Consider the following 17723-nt stretch of genomic DNA (forward strand, 5'->3'; position numbering starts at 1 on the left):
AGCTGTGGCAGAGAATCTGAAGGTGGGTAGCAGCGGCCCAGGCAGCATCCACGCGGAGGTGGGCCTAGTGTAAGTTGGCAAAAGGCCCCTCACAGCATTACTCATAAAGAGAGAAGTAATTCTGCCTACTTGAAGTAGGCTGTGGTGGTTCATTTTGATGGTCACGTTGATACGATTAGCATCATCCAGGAAGAGCATCTCAGTGAGGGATTGTCTGTATTGGGTTGGCCCCTCAGCATGTCTATAGGGGAGTGTCTTAATTATACTAATTTATATAGGAAGATCTGCCTACTGTGGGTGGCACTATTCTCTGGGTGCTGGATTGTATAAAACTGGAGCAAGTGAGCTGAACATAAGCATTCTCACACACTGGACTGCGAACACGAGTTCACAGCCGCTTAATGCTCCCGCCTCCTTGAATTCCCGACAATGATGGACTGTGTCCCAGAATTGAGTTAAAAGAACCCTTTCTCCCCTAAGTAGATTTTTTGGGGTGGGGATATTTTATCACAGCACAGGGAATGAAAATAGGACATGCTGCTGAGACCTACAGCTCCTCGTTAGAGCATAGACTCAGGGCACGTGCCTCTGGTGACTTCTTTTTTTTTTTTTTTTTTTTTGCGGGTGGTGGTGGGACAGCGTGAACACAGTCCCCCACACCTACAAATTATGCAGTCGAGTTTCCTGAATTTGGAGAAATCGCAGGGGTCAGCACATCCAGAGTGCAACGGATAAACCTCTACCTGGGAAAACCACTTTCGTGATCATGGTATCTCCCCTGCCAAATAAGTATGTCTCCAGTGACTTCTAAATGTTCCCTGGGACAAAAGACATTCCCAACCTAGGGGTCAGCACAGCAACCTTCAGAGTCCCAGGGAGTGAAAAAATATGGACACCAATGCATATGCATATATCATGTGACCAGTACAGATTGAAAAAGCCACGCCCAATGCCTATGCCCTGTTTCCAGATCTAACTTTCTAAAAGGAAGTTGAGAATCAGATCTGTATTTGAATGTTTGCATCACTAACTATTGACATAGATCTTTGTCTATGGCCATGTCCTTATCACTATTGTATTATTATTTTGCTATGAGCCACTGGTTTGTGGTTTTTGCTTAAGCTTTATTTCTCATGTCTATTTATAAGCATGGATCTGTAGGGCATGTAGACAGTGAGGACTATTTATGGTGATATATTATTTATAATTTGTTAAAGCTTGCCTGGAGTTTCAGAAAGCAAAGTCAGTCACAAGCCATAGAAGCCAGGCACACAGAAGCTAGAAGCTAGGAGGTGGTGGTACACACCTCAATCCTAGGACTCAGGATTAAGAGATAGATGGATCTCTGTGAGTTCAAGGCCATCCAGATCTATACAAGATTGATCCAGTCCTAAAGAGAAACAACTCACACAAAGATGATCTCAGCACCCAGGATGGCACGCCTTTAATCTCAGCATTAGGGAGGTATATAAGACAGGAGCAAAGTAATATCAGGCATTCATTCTCCAGCCATGCTGAGAATAGGAACACCTCAGCCCTGTAGGAGGTAAGAGTTTTCTGGTGGCTTGGCTGCTTTGCTTTCCTGATCTATAGCTTGAACCCCAATCTCTGTCTTTGGGTCTTTTATTTATTGTGTTACAACGATTGCCATTTGCTTATATATTAAATGCATTAAATTCACACACGATAATTAGAAAAATGTGCATTTGCCTATGTAGACTGGCAGCAATAATAATATAGAATATACTTTGCCTAATGTATGCTTTTCTTTGGGAAGTTTTCATAAACTGTTAAGAGTTTTCCCTTAAAAAAAATCTAGCCTTGGAAATAGACATGGAGCTTGACCTAAGTTCAAGCTAGCTGCAGTCCATGAGCAAGACCGATGGCAAGAGGGACCTGCAGCAGGTGCCAGGCAGGTCTTTCACTTCTCTGCAGTGGCACTTTTGTGTGTGCTGCTACTTATGGTGAAGGTTCTTCTCTTCTCTTCACCTGGCTACCCCTCTCTGATTCTCCCAGTGTAGCCCATACGTGTGGACATACCCTTCCCTACACAGAACCTCTGTCAGCCTGCATCAGATGGCCCCACTGCACCTCCATGTAGGTGTTTCTGGACTCTTATTTAAATGACTGTCCCTCCACAGGACATGAGTTTGTTGTATTTTTTTCTTGAGTCACCAGTGCCTGAGATGTAACAGGCACCCTGCTTATGTGTCGGCTGGTACTTGGTGCATGCTTAAACAGTGAATAAAAGCATACATACAGAAAGGATGGGAGAAATGATTTAAAGTCTCCCATCTGATTGCAAAATATTTCATTTACCTCCACTGGTCTCCCAAGGAAATTCTTCTCCGTCATCTTATACTGGTAGAAATCACCTTTGTGTTTGTAGGAGACATTGATGTCCATATTCAAATGAAGTTGTTTAGCCAGGAGTGAATATTCTGTCAGGCCCTCGATGGCATTAATTGTGTCCTATCAATAATTAGCAAGGCACAAAAACATATTTAGTTTATTTATACATGCTCAGTTTGCAAATAACCCACTTTTGTTTTGACAATAGAATTCTGATATGTAGACTTGAACTTGGAATACTCTTACTTCAGCCTCCCAAGTGCTGTGTACACCCAGCTAGCTCTACAAATGCCTGTCATAGGTAGCACTGTCAGGAGATGAAACTCAAGCTGACTGAGTGAAGCGAGTGGAGGGGCCCACTGTGGAGGCATAAGGACGATCCCTCTCTCCCTAGGAAGGACATTGTTTTCATCAGGGACAGGAAGGAAGTGTGGCTCAGGTATGGGTTCTCAACATATTCTGCACACATGCATCCTCAGGTAGGTCACTCTGAAAAATGCCTCTGATACGTAGGATTATCTCTTTCTCACACTTTAGTCTCAGTTTAAACACACCCACAGCAAGGCCACAAACCATCCCTTTATGATAGTTTTAATGTTCATTTCTTGCCTTTTATAGCATTCACGTCTATTTATAACACTTTTATTTATAGTTGTTGATTGCTGACAATTAGAATGTAAGATTCATGGAGCACACGGGTACCCATCCTTCCTTGGTGTTTGCTACAGTTGATTTTGTATCCTTCAGTTCATAAATTGGAAACTTGATATTCAATGTGGCAATGTGGAGGAAGGTAGGATTTAATGGGAGGTGTGCAGGTCATGGGCACCTGTTGTGGTATATTATTTGAAGCCTCTGGGCTTTTATCCTCTATTCTATATACCTTTCTTTTCTTTTCTTTTCTTTTCTTTTCTTTTCTTTTCTTGCCTTCTCTTTTCTTTTCCCTTCTTTCTTCCTTTCTTTCTTCCTTCCTTTCTTCCTTCCTTTCTTCCTTCCTTCCTTCCCTCCCTTTCTCTGTTACTGGCTGTGGAGCTGGGTGGCTGGCCCCTGTTGTCTTCCTCTCCTTCTCCTTTTCTTGCTCCCCATTCTTTCTTCCCAAATTTCTCCTCCTATTTATTGTCTCTGCCTGCCAGCCCCACCTATCCTTTCTCTTGTCTACCTATTGGCCATTCAGCTCTTTATTGGACCAATCAGGTGTTTTAGACAAGCAAAGTAACACAGCTTCACAGAGTTAGACAAATGCAACATTAAAGCATGCAACACATCTTTGCATCATTAAAAAAAAAGTTTCACAGCATGAACAAATGTAATGCATCTTCAAGTAATATTCCACAACAGGCACCACCCTCACAAGTAGATTGATGCCGTTATCCGTATAAAAGAATGAATTTGCCCCTCTCTCTCCTCTCCCCTCGTCTCCTTCTTCCCCTCCCTTCCTTCTTCTCTCCCCTCTTTTTCCTTCTCTTTGTCCTTCGTGGGATGACACAGAAAACATTTCCTTGCCAAATTACAGCCCCTCAATCTTGGTCTTTCCATCCTTGAGAAGCATGAGCTAATAAATGCCTATTAATTAGAATTAGAAATTTCTATACATTATAAATTAATTATAATGATTTGTAATTATTAATTATTAATAATTTTAAGTGTTATATTTTTATGTGATTGGCAGTACTCACATCTGCACAAACGCATAATGTGTTATATACAACATTATAATAGCCACAAATCTAGTAGTAGGCAATAGGAAATTTTCAGCTCTATTATAATTTTATGAATCACCATTATATTTATGGTCTGTTATTGACCAAAACATTGTATGCAATACATGATTGTGCATTATCCAACTATATAACAGGGTCACAACATAAAACATGATTGATAGCTAAACACCATTCAGGAGAGGAATCATTAGCACCTTTGCTTCCATGGCAACCACTATTTCTTAAACAGGATGTGATGTAATTGCTGGTAACCTGCAGCCTTTCATGGTCTTCAAAGACAATGAAAGAAGCACAGGGGGCCATAGAGTCAGGAGACATGGTGCTGATTTGGCTCCTTGAATAAACCTCTTTAGGTTCATTTCTTTTCCTGAATAATGAAGTTACCAATAATCTCCAGGGTCCTGTGATTCTAGACCTGATTTGTACCTATGGCAGGCAGCTCATTTGTTGGAAAAAGTCATGGAGGCCAGATGAGTGTGGAAGGTGTGAGAAACAAGCACAGATCAAGCGAACTACATGTTACCTGGGTAGAGTAAAAGCCGCCTCCGTATCTCTGCTCTTCAGACAGCCACTTGATGATTGGGTTGACATAATTTGTCTCCTTCAGGTTCAGGCTGGTGAGCAAAGCATAGGCTGTGGTTTCTACCATACCTGCCGAGCCGCTGTTAGGTACAGAGCTGTCTGTATGTTGCAGAGTGTCTTTCCAGAAACGGTAAAAGGGTGGATCACCTGATGGCAACACACAACATTCATTAGCAGAAGTAAAAATGGAAACACCTAGCAGGTGTGTGATGACCTTCTTATCTCTAGAAGTTCTCATCTTTTTCAGAACTTTGTCAAGTTTCAAACCTGAGACAAATGACTGAGGTGTCTATTTATCATATCACAGTGGACCTGGCTACCAGGTTCTCCCAGCATCCCCCAATACCTACCTGTTACAGGGTATGGCTGACATGCTCCTCTCTCTACCCTGAACTCTCCAGCCCAGGGTCTGGGCTGTCCTTCCTCCAGAGGCTCTTCCTTATATAATCCAGACATTTTGGTTACCCTCACCTTTTGCACCTTTGGCCTCCTGGCTGCTGCACCTGGTTCCTCTTTCTACCTTCCCCTCCCCCTCCCCACATGGCCCAGCTCAGTCTGGTCATGTCCCCTCTGGACTGTCCCAGATGTCCCTGCCTCTGGCTATGCTCTCCCACAATGCCTAGAATAAACTTTCTCCTCCACCATACCTAGGAGCAGTCCTGTCCTTTCCTTTTTAGTTTTTTTTCCATTCAAACTTCATCAAGGTAGCCAAGACAAAATGAGATCCCATAATACTAGGCCCCTTGCCTCCATTGTAGGATGGGCATGCATGCCGGAGCACATAGACTGGCTGACAGCAGAGCAGTAGCCTGAAAAGCTGGGACTCAGGAACCAGGTTCTAATCTGTTCTCTCCTACTAACCAGCTGGACCAACACAGAAAGTTGATTAGTTCTGTGGGACCCAGGCTCCTCATACTGTGAGTAGGTAATATTCATGTCTATGTAGTGAAACTCACAGAGATAAACAGGAAAACGTATTTATAAGTCAGCAAGCTCCATGCATAAATGAAGGATTATCATTATCCACACTGGAAGAATAATTTGATGTATTATCTTTCTCTTTTGAGGAACACCAAAATCACAGCCTGGAATGTGTGAGATGATACCCAAATCAACAGGTAGGGTCTTCTATTATCTCTTCCCAAAGAATGTATCCATATTTTCACATGTGCAATGTTTTTCATACCATAGATCCTAACTTATATTTACTGTTGCTCTAGTAACATAAAGAAATCACTGCAAATCTTTCTTGGAGTAATTTTTTTAAATAGTAAGATCTGACTTTTTTGCGGGTTATCTAATTTTGAGGTATCTTTACAATTAGTTGATATATGATTTACATGACTCTGAACAAAATATTTTCTTATTCTTCTCATATTCAGATTTACCATATTTAAAATGAAAGGTTTATTTGAGTTATTCAGTTCCCTCCTAGTTTTTTAAGTGTATGATTTTATAATGCACCTTACAATACCCCAGACATTTTTGTGCTATTTCTGAATCATTGAAGAAGTGGTTTTGAGGTGTGTATTAAAGTTTGGGCATTTTTAAACAATGACAAAAGTGAAATTTTGTAGATGGTCATACACCTCACATAAAACTTATTAAACATTTACAAAACTCAGATTGGGACAGGGCTCGGAACTGCCAGCCATGACAACCACTTTAATCTCCTGGTGAGATATAAACCAGGTCACACAGTCCTTGGTTCAGTGTCTTCTGGGGTCTTGAAGTGAAACTTAATGCCTTGAGCCAGGCAGTTCTGTGATGGAGGACACAGTCTGGAGAGTGAAAGCAGCATAGCCAATTTTAGCTTCAGCTCATCAACTCACCTGGGCTGCTGCGGTTTAAGCTGGCTTGTTCTCAATGACACCAGGGTTGGGTGGGAAGAGAGAGGAAGGGATGCTTTTCTGGAGGGAATAGGTTAGTCACTCTAGTTCGGTCCTCTCTTCTGTCTCCCTAAAGCTCCCACTTGTATTCCCACCATTAGGGCTTCACCAGAAGCCATCATGATGCTGGAGCTGTGTGTTTGGATCTCTTTCCTTTGCCCAACTCCGGTACTGCATTGTGACAACAGAACATGTACCAAGACAGGTGCTTAACCATTGCATAACTGTATACTTAATCCTGGAGACATCGTAATGACCCCTAAGTTCCCATCTCGCTCACCTTTCCTCCTTGCTCTCACTTCCTGCTCTTCATCTCATTGCTTTGCACCACACTGGCCTCCATGCTGCTATGGGAACACCAGGAATGCTCAGGCCCTGGGCATTTACACAGCTGTTTCTTGCTTCCTTTCAACTTTATACTCAAATACAGTTATATGCTGCACAATGATATTTCAGCTAATGGTAAACCCATATGTGGCATTATTTTCCCCATTATCTACATGGTTGTGGTACTTAGGTTTGTGTAAGTACTCTGTGATGCTCGTGCAGAGAGAAACCTTTCTCTGAATACACTGAGTGACATTCAGCTGTACCATGTTCTTGTGAGGCTTAATCCCAAGTACACAACCCAGCTCCTTATTGTATCTTTTCTCTGCATTGTGGGATATTTGTACACTGTGAGGATGTGTTGCTGTGATGGGTGTAACGGTCAACAGACAGGCAGGACAGACAGGAAGGACTTCCAGACAGAGAGAGAACACTGAGAAGAAGAAAGGCAGAGTCACCAGCCAGATGGAGAGGAAACAGGATGGGCAGTACAGAGTAAAGGTAACCGAGCCATGTAAAAGAATGTAGATGAAACGATATGGGTTAATTTAAGTTATAAGAACTAGTAGGAACAAGCCTAAGGTAAGGCCAAGCTTTCATGTTATTATTATTACTTTTTGTGAGCTGGCAGCCCAAGGAAAACTCCATCTACACCCTGTTTGATTTTTCTTCATTTTACTTATTTCTCATGCTTACCTCTCCCCAACTAGAATTTAAGTATTATAAGAACATGGGTTTTTTTTAAATAAGTATGTTATTTGTTTGTTTATTTGTGTGTGTGTGTGTGTAAGTGAGTGCAAATGTGCCGTGGCATGCTTGTATCTCAGTGATTAGACTCAGGTTGTCAGGCTGAGCAGCAACCCCCCAGTTGGCCCTGGATGTTTTCTTTGTCTTTTTCTTTGAGATAGTGTCTCACCATGTAGCCCAAACTGGTGTGGAACTCTGGATCCCCCTGCCTCAGTGACTTGAGTGCTGGGATTACAGGAGTGCACTATCACAGTCAGCCACTTAGGATTTATCCTTCTCTGTTTTATTTGTTGATTTGTCCTGGGTACAGCAGTGTCCAGCACCCAGGAAGAATTCATAGGATGTCCAACAGCAATGCACTGAATGAATGAATAAGTATTTGCTGAGTGAATAAATGATTGAGTAGCAGGATTCATCACCTTGAGGTGTGATGGTTGCTTTCTCCTGGGTAAGGATAGTGTCTCACTTTACTTCCATCTCACTCACTCCCCAGTGTTTGGTTGGAATCTCCAATTTGCCCCTGCATAATTCAGAAAGCCCCATACCTCTCTTTCCCCAAACCCTGACTGCTCAGAGAGTCTCCAAACACAGGAAAGGCGCCAAAAAGCCCAGTTCCGCATTCTCGGTGGCCACTGCGGCTTCCTCCCCTGAAGCTGTCAGCTGCCCAGGTCTCCACCTAAGTGCTCAGCTTTTGACCATACTTGAGCACAAACCTAGCTTGTAGCAGACACCCCTCACCTAGAACCTATAAAGTCTCCCTGCTTTCCTTTATGGGCCTGACTCTTCTAGCTTTGATTTTGGAATGGAGAACCTGTCCAGGAGTTGCTTTGCTTAAATAAACCTGTTGTTATACCTTTCCAATTTGGATTGAACTGGCTTACTGCATTGGTGGAGAAACCTATTATTGGGGGGCAGGAAACCTATTACCCAGGGTGCAGACTCTTGGTGCTCAGTCAGTGCCTGCTGAGAAGCAGTATGGAAAGAGTCCTACCTTTAACCAAAGCTTCCCTTTTCAGGGCTGAGACGACTGAACGAAATTGAGGGTGGGTTTTGTCTCCTAGGGAAAGAGCATAGGCCACAATGGCCAGTGTGAAGGTACTCTTGGATGGCAGGGCCTTTTCAAGCAGGAAGGAGTCAGCTTTAGCTAGTGCTGTGTTAATTTTCTGGAAACAAGAGCAGAAGACAATTAATTTTCTTTGTCCAGCATCTGTAAACTGATGGGAGTAACCTCGAGGTTGCTGGTACACTGCTGTGTGTGTGTGTGGTACAAAGACCCTAGAGACCTGTGAATACAGTCAGCAATGGGTGGCAGTGAAGACCCTGGACATCTGTGAACACAATCAACAAAGCAAATCCTTTACGGAGAAGGGGTGGAGTGTATCTCAGAAGAAATCATGTGGTTGTCCAAATTGGGCTATGCTCTCTGCCACTGAGTTCCTATTTTCCTTGAGAAGTTTGTCACTTGAGTTTATAATTCCATCACTGACCCAACCCCTTGAGGAGATGCAACAGTGTAGACAGGATTTTCATCCTGAGTCAGTGTAGCTGAGACAAAGCCATGTGTTCAAAAGGATCATACCAAAACAAAAGAGAACAGAACCATAGCAGCAAAAGGAACAGAGCATACAGAGCTCTCTGACCCTCACAAGAGTCCCTGTTGTGAACCACTATGAATGACAAGCCAGGTTGAGCTTGCTAGCATCCTACCTGGCCCCTGTGGGCACGAGTGTCAACCAGCACCTAGAAGGCTGGGACTGAGTTCTTGTTGATTATTTTCTCTGAGGTGTGAACACCGGTGCTTATGGAACTACCAGAACAGAAGAAAGCTTTTGTGGCTCCTGTTCTGCAAATCCTCATTGGAAACTGAAGTTCCAGCTCAGTTCTGTACCCTCCTTTACAGGACATGTGTAGTTGACTTTGGCTTTGCAGACAGGAGTGCTTTAGCCTCAGAGCAGGGCTCTCACTCTTCCACAAAGGGCTGCTATCTATGTTAACCTTTGGATGCTTCCTTTACCTCCTTTTTTTGGGGGGGGGACATGGACTCCCACTGAACTTGGAGCTTCCTAGTAGGCAATACTGTCTGACCAGCAACTCTCGGGGATCATCAGTCTCTGCCTTCCAGGACTGGTGTTACAGATGTGGTCAGGTTGCACCCAGCTTTTTATGTTCATGCTGCCTCAGTGGCAAGCACTTTACTGACTGAGCCATCTCCCATCTCCCACTGGGGAGCTTCTGTGCTAAATAAGTGGGTCTTCTCTGTATCTCCTCAGCTTCCAAGCAAACAAAATAGTATGACCCAAAGAAATGAAAGTGTGATTGGATGCTGGGGGGGGCGGGGGCTGTCCTCTACAATGCTGAAGGCAACAGTAATGCACACGTAACAGAAGAGATTAGAGCAGGAGGCTAGGAGCTGGAGAGATGGTTCAGCAGGTTAAGAGCACTGGCTGCTCTTGCAGGGAACCTGAGTTCAGTTCCCAACATCCATTATCAGGTGGCTCACCCGTCACCTATAACTCTAGCTCCAGGGAACCTGATGGCCTCTTCTGGCCTCCAAGGTGGGCATACAGACAAGCAGGCACATATGCTTACATAGTACATATGCACAAAAATAAAATTTAAAAAGAGAGGGGAGCTAGACACATTGACTCATTCTCCCCTCAATGTCCCAGTTACTATCCCAGCTCTACAATCTACTAATCAATAACACGGAGCAATGGGGTCATCCTACCTTGTCACCTCTTGATGGACCTACAGGCCGGACTACATGGCAGAACCCATCACAGTAATGAAACTCTGTGATTCTGGTCTTAAGGTTATTTTCAAGTAATAGGAAAAGCAGTAAAAGAAGCATTTGAAATGAAGTGTACTCTGATTGGTGCCCCCCCCCCCCCGCCAGGTGTGTGACAGACTATGCCAGGCTCGGGAAAGAGAACTGGTTCTTACCATTAGAGGGCATATGTCGATGGCTTTCCTAATTCCAATCACAGAAAAGGCTGTAAGATACAAAGTTCTCTCTTGGGCTTCAACAGGCAAAGTACCCTAAAAACAAAACAGTTTTAAAAGAAGGGCAAATGACATTTTTAAACTGAAACGATCTGGTTCAAATCTCTTTTGGGGCCACCTCCATGTGCCCACATCACGCACTCCAGCTGGACACTTATGCTTTCCCAAGAACACTGGAGTTTTGCAAATGCCTTCCTTAGCCTGTCGCCCCATCTTCACCTGTCAGCCACACCTCATGATTCTTTAACCTCCCCTTCATGATCCTGTTAAAATGCCACGCCCACTATGCAGCACCATTTAGCCCTCTTAGTGCAGGTGTGATCCAGTGCCAGGCTTACAAGATCTCCAGTGGAGTTGTTCTACCTCCACAGACGAATTTTATGTCACTCACAATCTAATTCTCTTGGTGCAATTCTAATTCTTTGAATGAATTTCAATCTCTCTCTTTCTCCTCTCTCTTCTCTTTCTACTCCTTCCCTCTCCTTCACTCTGAATTAAAATTTGCAAGTATAATAGGTATATGAAAAGTGTTCATTGTTGCTAGTCATCAGAGAAATCCAAACTCAAACCACAAGGAGACAATATCTCACACGGTTGCCATTGAGATGACAGAAACACAGGAGGTGAATGTTGCCAAGGTATGGAGAAAAGAGAAGCACCGTGCATCATTGCTGGGAAATTAGCACAGCCACTGTGCAACATAGTACAGAGGTCTCCAAACTATTGATGTACCAGTTCTACTCCAGGGTATATATCCAGGAAAAGTGAATTAGGATCTCAAAGATGCATTTCACTCCCATGTTCACTGCAGCACTGTTCATGATAGCAAGCTTTGGGACACACACACACACACACACACACACACACACTCGAAAACAGGTTTTATGTTATAAATATGAACAGCTTTGGTAAAAAGGAGAAATAACTTTGAAGAAAGATTCAGACACGTTTCATTGTCTCTCCTACATCTCCCAGGAGTCACATGTGAGCTTCATCTTTTCTGCTCCTCCAATCTAGACTCAGTGCCCTGCTGCCAGTGAAACTGGGTTTCCCTTTCACTACTAAGTAATACACATTTGAAAATCCTCATGTCTGACTTATATGCTCATTGTCAACCTGCCACCATCTAGAGTCCCCTGGAAGAGGATGATGGAGGATTGTCTAGATGAGGTTGGCTGTGGGCATTTTTGTGGATAATTAATTATCTTGATTATGTTAATTGATGTGAGAAGACAAGCCCCTGTGGCATCATCCAGCATTCCCCTCTTCAGTTCCTGCTGCCATGACTTCCCAGCTACAACGGGCTGTGTCTGTAACTGTGAGCAGAAAAACCTTCTCCCAGAATTTGCTGTTGTTGGGTATTTTATCACAGCAACATAATGAAACTAGGATAATTGTATATCTTTTCCTCTCTCCTCTAACCTCCATAATAGGATGGAAATAAAATGAGAGTCTGTAAGTAAAACTAACACTGATTTACACATTTGATTTCCTTACCTGTAATTTTACTGGTAGATATTGGGAATTTTCCTTGAAAGATCCATTTTCCAGCTGACAGTTCTCAATCAGCCACAGAAGAGAATTACAGATTGAGTTTTGGTCTTGTTTCACATACTTAGCCACTTGTCCAAGAACCCGCAAAGCAAAGGCTGTTAACCTTCAAGACAAAACCACACACACACTTTAGAACATGGAGTCTCCCCTGGCTTTGTATGTACAGTGGTTATTTGCATACTTTTATTCTTTAGAAGAAACTAAAACACAAGACATGCAATTCTAGAGTAAGTCATTCATTATTTTACAAAGTGACAAGATTTGAAAAACCTTCAAGACATTCAGTCAACAATATGAGCAGCACATCTGTGATTATGACGCTGTTAGCTAGCACTCAAAAAGTTGACTCCTGGAAAGGGTTCAACCTCCACTGCTGGTGGGAATGCTAACTTGTACAGCCACTTTGGAAATCAGTATGGCGACTCCTCAAGAAAATGGGAATCAGTCTACCACAAGATCCAGCAATTCCACTCCTAGGCATATACCCAAAAGAAGCACATTCATACAACAAGAACATCTGTTCAACGATGTTCATAGCAGCACTATTTGTAATACCCAGAAACTGGAAGCAGCCTAGATGCCCCTCAATGGAAGAATAGATAGAGAAAATGTGGTACATTTATACAATGGAGTACTACTCGGCAGAAAAAAAAAAACAATGGAATTTTGAAATTTGCAGGAAAATGGATGGAACTTGAAGAAACCATTCTGAGTGAGGTAACCCAATCACAAAAAGACAAACATGGTATGTACTCACTCATATGTGGATTTCAGACATAGAGTAAGGGATTACCAGACTACAATCCACACTGACAGAGAAGCCAGTAAACAAGGAGGACCCTAAGAGAGACACACATGGTCCCCTGGAGAAGGGAAAAGGGTCAAGATTCCCTGAGCAAATTGAGAGCACGGGAAGAGGGGGGAGGGAGCTACGAGAATGAGAAGGGAAGAAGAGGAAGGATGCAGAGGGGGCAGAAAGGTTGAGTCAGGTGTAGATTAGAAGAAAGGATATGTGATAGGTAGGATTTTAGTTGGGGGGGTGGTAGGGGAGGAAGGGAGGGAGAAGGGAACTGGGATTGTTATGTAATTCAATCTTGTTTGTAATTCAAATTAAAAAAATGATTAAAAAATAAAAAAGTTGACTCCTGGTGACATAAAAAAAAGTGCCACATTAAGTTAAAGGTCACAGAGTTGAGGCAAGCAGTTTTGAGTTAAAGCACTGATCCATAAAAGTGAGCTAAGAAGAGGAAATGTGTGCATCTGTGCCTTCCTGAGGACTATCTGGGGTCATTTGTCCCTGGAAGCAGCTCTCTCCCTTCCTGTTAAGCTCTGCCCTGACTCAGAATCTGCCACCTGACAAGGAAGCTTTAGGGACGTCACCTACTTAGACAGAAAGCGGTCCACTAACATCCAGCACAGACTAATCGTGAGGACAGGACTCATGGCCTTGCTAGCGGCCCCAGAGCCCACTCTTGGAGCCTTCTGATATCCTTAAGCTTTGGACTCTCCTTGCTCCTCACTTCAAAGTTTTGTTTTAACTTGTTTTCAAACAGCATTTTAAATAAAATTTTTAAAAAGATTTTATTTATTTATTATGTATACAGTGTTCAGCCTGCATGTATCCCCGAAGGCCAGAAAAGGGTGCCAGATTTCATAGATGGTTGTGAGCCACCTTGTGGTTGCTGGGAATTGAACTCAGGACCTCTGGAAGAGCAGCTGGTGCTCTTAACCTCTGAGCCATCTCTCCAGGCCCTTTAAATAAAATTTTAAAGAGCAAAAAGTTTTCAGAAGTCCCAAAGCACAAAAGAATAGCTAAAAAACCAACACAAGCAAACAAACAAAACACCTCTCTGTGCCCCTTTCCCTCTCCCAACAGTCATCAACTGCTTCCAAAATCCAGCCAACAAATGCAAACAGCTCAAGCTAACACATGGCTCCAAACAGCAAATGGAAGTCTAGAGGTTTCTTGTCTACCTACCAATTCCATCATATTAAATTTAATTTAATTCCATCAGTATGATATTTAATTTTCATGTCCTTGGAGCTTTCTTATTTGGTACCTTTTGGCGGTCCTGTGCTTCACTTTGAGGCACTCTCGCTATGGGTGCCCTGTGAGCTGAGGCTGGACAAAGAACCAAAAGCAAAGAGGAGGGTCTTAAAAACCAGCAGGTGATTCTGATTCAGTGGAGGACAGGGGTTCAGTGAGGGGTCAGGAAAACATATTTGAGAAACAGCAATGACTTTGGAATGCATTGTATTTGGAGCTCTTTGCGTCTAGACACCTCAAAATGTCTAGGAGAGAAGTTATGTCTCCAGATGTTGATTAGAGAGGTTGATCAGGGATCCGTAGACAGAGAAGTGATGGATGTCACAGGCAAAGATAAGATCATGCAAGAGAGACAACAAGAAATAAGAAGCCAAGGGTGAAATTCTGGGAAACATCTAAAATTCAATAACTGTAACTTGCTGGGCATGGAGGCACATGTCTGCAGTCCTAGGACTCTGGAGGGAGAGGCAGGAGAATGGATGCAATCCAGGTTGGGTCTAAAAAGTTTCAGACCATCCAGGGCTACATAAAAACACTGTTAAAAAACCAGTGAATTACTATGGACTGTGAACTCGAGGACTGTATGTATTATGCAGTAAGCCCTATGAAGTACTTGGCACACTGTGAAGTGTTGTGTATCTTTCACTCTTTGGAGACATCACCTTGTGATTCAGCCCAACCTTGAACTTCTGATCCTCCAACCTCCTCCTCTGAGCTACCATTCCCAACTGTTTCTTTTTTTTTGTTTGTTTGTTAAAATTAAGTATCTTCCAAAGGGGGAAAACAATACATAAGTAAGTAAGTAAATAAAATAAGTATCTAGTCAAAGCAGGAGGGCTTGCTTTGAAAGCAGACTGCTGGATAAATGTTTGGTTCATCTAAACTCTTTCCTGAAGTGATCAGGATTGCAGAAGCTATTCCTCACTGAATAAATATTTATTGAAGGTACAAGGTCCTAGGAACACATGGAACTGCCCACACACCACATACTGATGGGGACACAAATAAGTGAGGTAAGCAAGAATGTTAATAATAAATGGGAAGGAAGACAGAAGCTGAGCAGGGAAGGGTTAAGTGCTGGGCGCAGTGGATTGTGGTTTTATATAGAATGAGACAATGGTGACATCGTTAAGATAAGAAGGTAACTTTCAGTAAGTCCTGGGGGAAATAAGACATTGGGTCTTGTCCAGGGAGGAACATTGCAGACAGGGAGGGGTCAGTGCCGAGACCCAGTGTGGAAGCTATGTCTGGTTGTATGTGTTTGAGGAGCAATTAGGAGACCATAGAGCTTGAGTAGAGCATAAAACAAGGAGCGTAAGTGAGGGAGAAATGAGGAAACAGTGGTTGCCATTCCAGGTGAGATGAGAAGCATCTAAAAAGGCTCTGAGTGGTATGGCCACTCCAGCTTCCATACTGAGTGTAAACTCAGGGGATCAAAGTCTGAAGTCAGAGGAATGAAAAGAAGGAGAGCTGCTTGGACCAGGATGGTGCACTGAAGTTGGGGAACAAAATCCAGGCTTGGTTTGAAGGTGCAACCCCACCCTTTAACTAGATCAGACATAGGTTGGAAGAGAAAGTGAGGCGTGCAGAAGGGGTGTCTATCTGAGCAAATGGAAGAGGAGTTTCACTACGGAAGTCATTTTTGTTCATTCGTGTGTAAAATTGTGGAGGTCACTTCTCTCCTCATACCACATGGGGCTTGGTGATAGAATTCAGGTCGCCTGGCATGGCACCAAGCGCCTATCTGCACCATCCCGTGGCTGTTATCCTTAATGAATGAGTCAACTACTTCGTGAGAACGTAAGATAACCCTGTTACTCACCAGGTACTGGCACTTCCCCCCTTCCACATGCTGTAAGAATAGTCACTGTTTCTGTAGGACATGATGCTCACCATCCCTAAGAAGAACCAGATGAAAAGAACACAGCATTTCACGTCACAGGCTTGCTGGGTCAGCCCCGGGGTGCTGGGCCCTCTTTGGTGTGAGCAGCCAACACTGCACTTCTCACAGGAAGTGCATGAATTACTCAGGTTGGAGATCAAAAAGAACATTCTATTCTACTCCCATTCAAAGAGGAAGACAGTGGTCCTTGGGGTCTGGAAGGTGTCTTGTTTCTCATCCAGGCGTTTTGGTGAGTTAAACCAAAATGCCTCTCAGAAAGGGCTTATCACATGATTTTTTTCTGTTATTGTTGCTAAAATCCTTTCATAATTAATCATATATGTGTAATTCATAATAATTTAAATATTACAGTAAATAAAGTATCTGCTTTAAATCTATAAAATGATGTATAAAAATAGTGCATAAAATAATGTTTTACCTTCTTTTATTTTTCTCTGCAGGTTCTGTTTTCTAGTTAACGAGTCAGGGTGAAAGATGTTCCAATGGTTTCCTGCTTCCAGATAATGGAAAACATAGAACACTGGGACAATGCTCATGAGTTCTGCCTCCGCACTCCCCCTAGGGAGGTGGGTTAGGGTGTCGATGCCTTCCTTACTCAGGACTGTGGACAGGAATTCCCCTATCAGCAGTCCTGAAACACAGAGAGACCTATGTAGAGATGACCACTCTATCAGCTTTCACCAGTGTGTTCTGAAGAGGAAACAGCCACTGTCTCATCTTCCCCTTTTAATATTAGCAATTTACTGTATCACAGAAACTGAGAGAGAAAGCTGTATTTGATTGGGAACATAGATTTTGGTGCTAGATAAAGCAATATGGTGGCCGGTACTCTGCTCAGATCCACCTGAGGCCTGGGGACTGCATGCTGTGGATCCCATCCTGGCAGTGTCCAGCCCAGCCAGAGATTGCCAGCCAGCGCCCTAGTCCCATACTCTGTCCACAGGATGAGGAAGAGGAGAGCCATCAGAGTACTGGACCTGCTTGCACCCACCGGAAGGGAACCTTGGTCCTGTACCCACCAGGAAAGGAAAAGACTCCTTCTGTACCCACTGGAAGAAGGGATGGGAAGAAGACAATACAAAAACACATTCAACAACAGAAAAACCACTATGACACCCCTCAACTTCAAAGACAGCCGTTACCTCAGAGTTACGGGTTGGGAAAAGATTTTCTAATCAAATGGACCCAAGAAACAAGCGGGGGTAACAATCCTAATATCTAACAAATTAGACTAACTTAAAGTCAATCAAAAGAGATGAAGGAGGTCATTTCATATTCTTCAAAGGAGAAATCCATCAGGATGAAGTCTCAATTCTGAACATCTGTGCCCCAAATACAAAGGCATCCACATTCATAAAAGAAACATTCTAAACCTCAAATCAATTATAAAACCTCACACACCTATAGTGGGAGATTTCAACACCCCTCTCACCACTAGACAGGACCACCAGACAGAAACGTAACAAAGAGACAAAGAAACTAATAGAAGTTATGACCCAATTGGGATTAACAGACATTTATAGAACATTCCATCCAAACACAAAAGAATATAACTTCTCAGCGCCATATGGAACCTTCTCTAAAATCAACCACATATT

General features: G+C 43.1%; 1 protein-coding gene, 1 long non-coding RNA gene and 1 other non-coding gene across 3 annotated transcripts in view; 1 reads left to right on the forward strand and 2 right to left on the reverse strand.

Annotated features, from left to right (window-relative positions):
• Nucleotides 1–17723, reverse strand: part of LOC100753880 (complement C5) — a 95131-nt gene that overhangs the window by 16923 nt on the left and 60485 nt on the right. The window contains exons 24-30 of the mRNA XM_027423696.2: nt 16544–16756; nt 16045–16120; nt 12119–12278; nt 10562–10657; nt 8610–8781; nt 4597–4802; nt 2320–2472 (exon numbers count right to left, since the gene is read on the reverse strand). Of these exons, the coding sequence (XP_027279497.1) occupies nt 2320–2472; nt 4597–4802; nt 8610–8781; nt 10562–10657; nt 12119–12278; nt 16045–16120; nt 16544–16756 (1076 nt within the window). The remainder of the gene's footprint in view (nt 1–2319; nt 2473–4596; nt 4803–8609; nt 8782–10561; nt 10658–12118; nt 12279–16044; nt 16121–16543; nt 16757–17723) is intronic.
• LOC113831812 lies at nt 630–793 on the reverse strand. The gene has a single exon (XR_003486866.1). It is a non-coding gene; the product is annotated as a U1 spliceosomal RNA (small nuclear RNA).
• LOC118239049 lies at nt 4129–17191 on the forward strand. The gene is made up of 3 exons (XR_004770457.1): nt 4129–4857; nt 5723–5773; nt 16566–17191. It is a non-coding gene; the product is annotated as an uncharacterized LOC118239049 (long non-coding RNA).

The sequence above is a fragment of the Cricetulus griseus genome, chromosome 6, assembly GCF_003668045.3.
Source record: "Cricetulus griseus strain 17A/GY chromosome 6, alternate assembly CriGri-PICRH-1.0, whole genome shotgun sequence".
NCBI classification, from domain to species: Eukaryota; Metazoa; Chordata; class Mammalia; order Rodentia; family Cricetidae; genus Cricetulus; species Cricetulus griseus.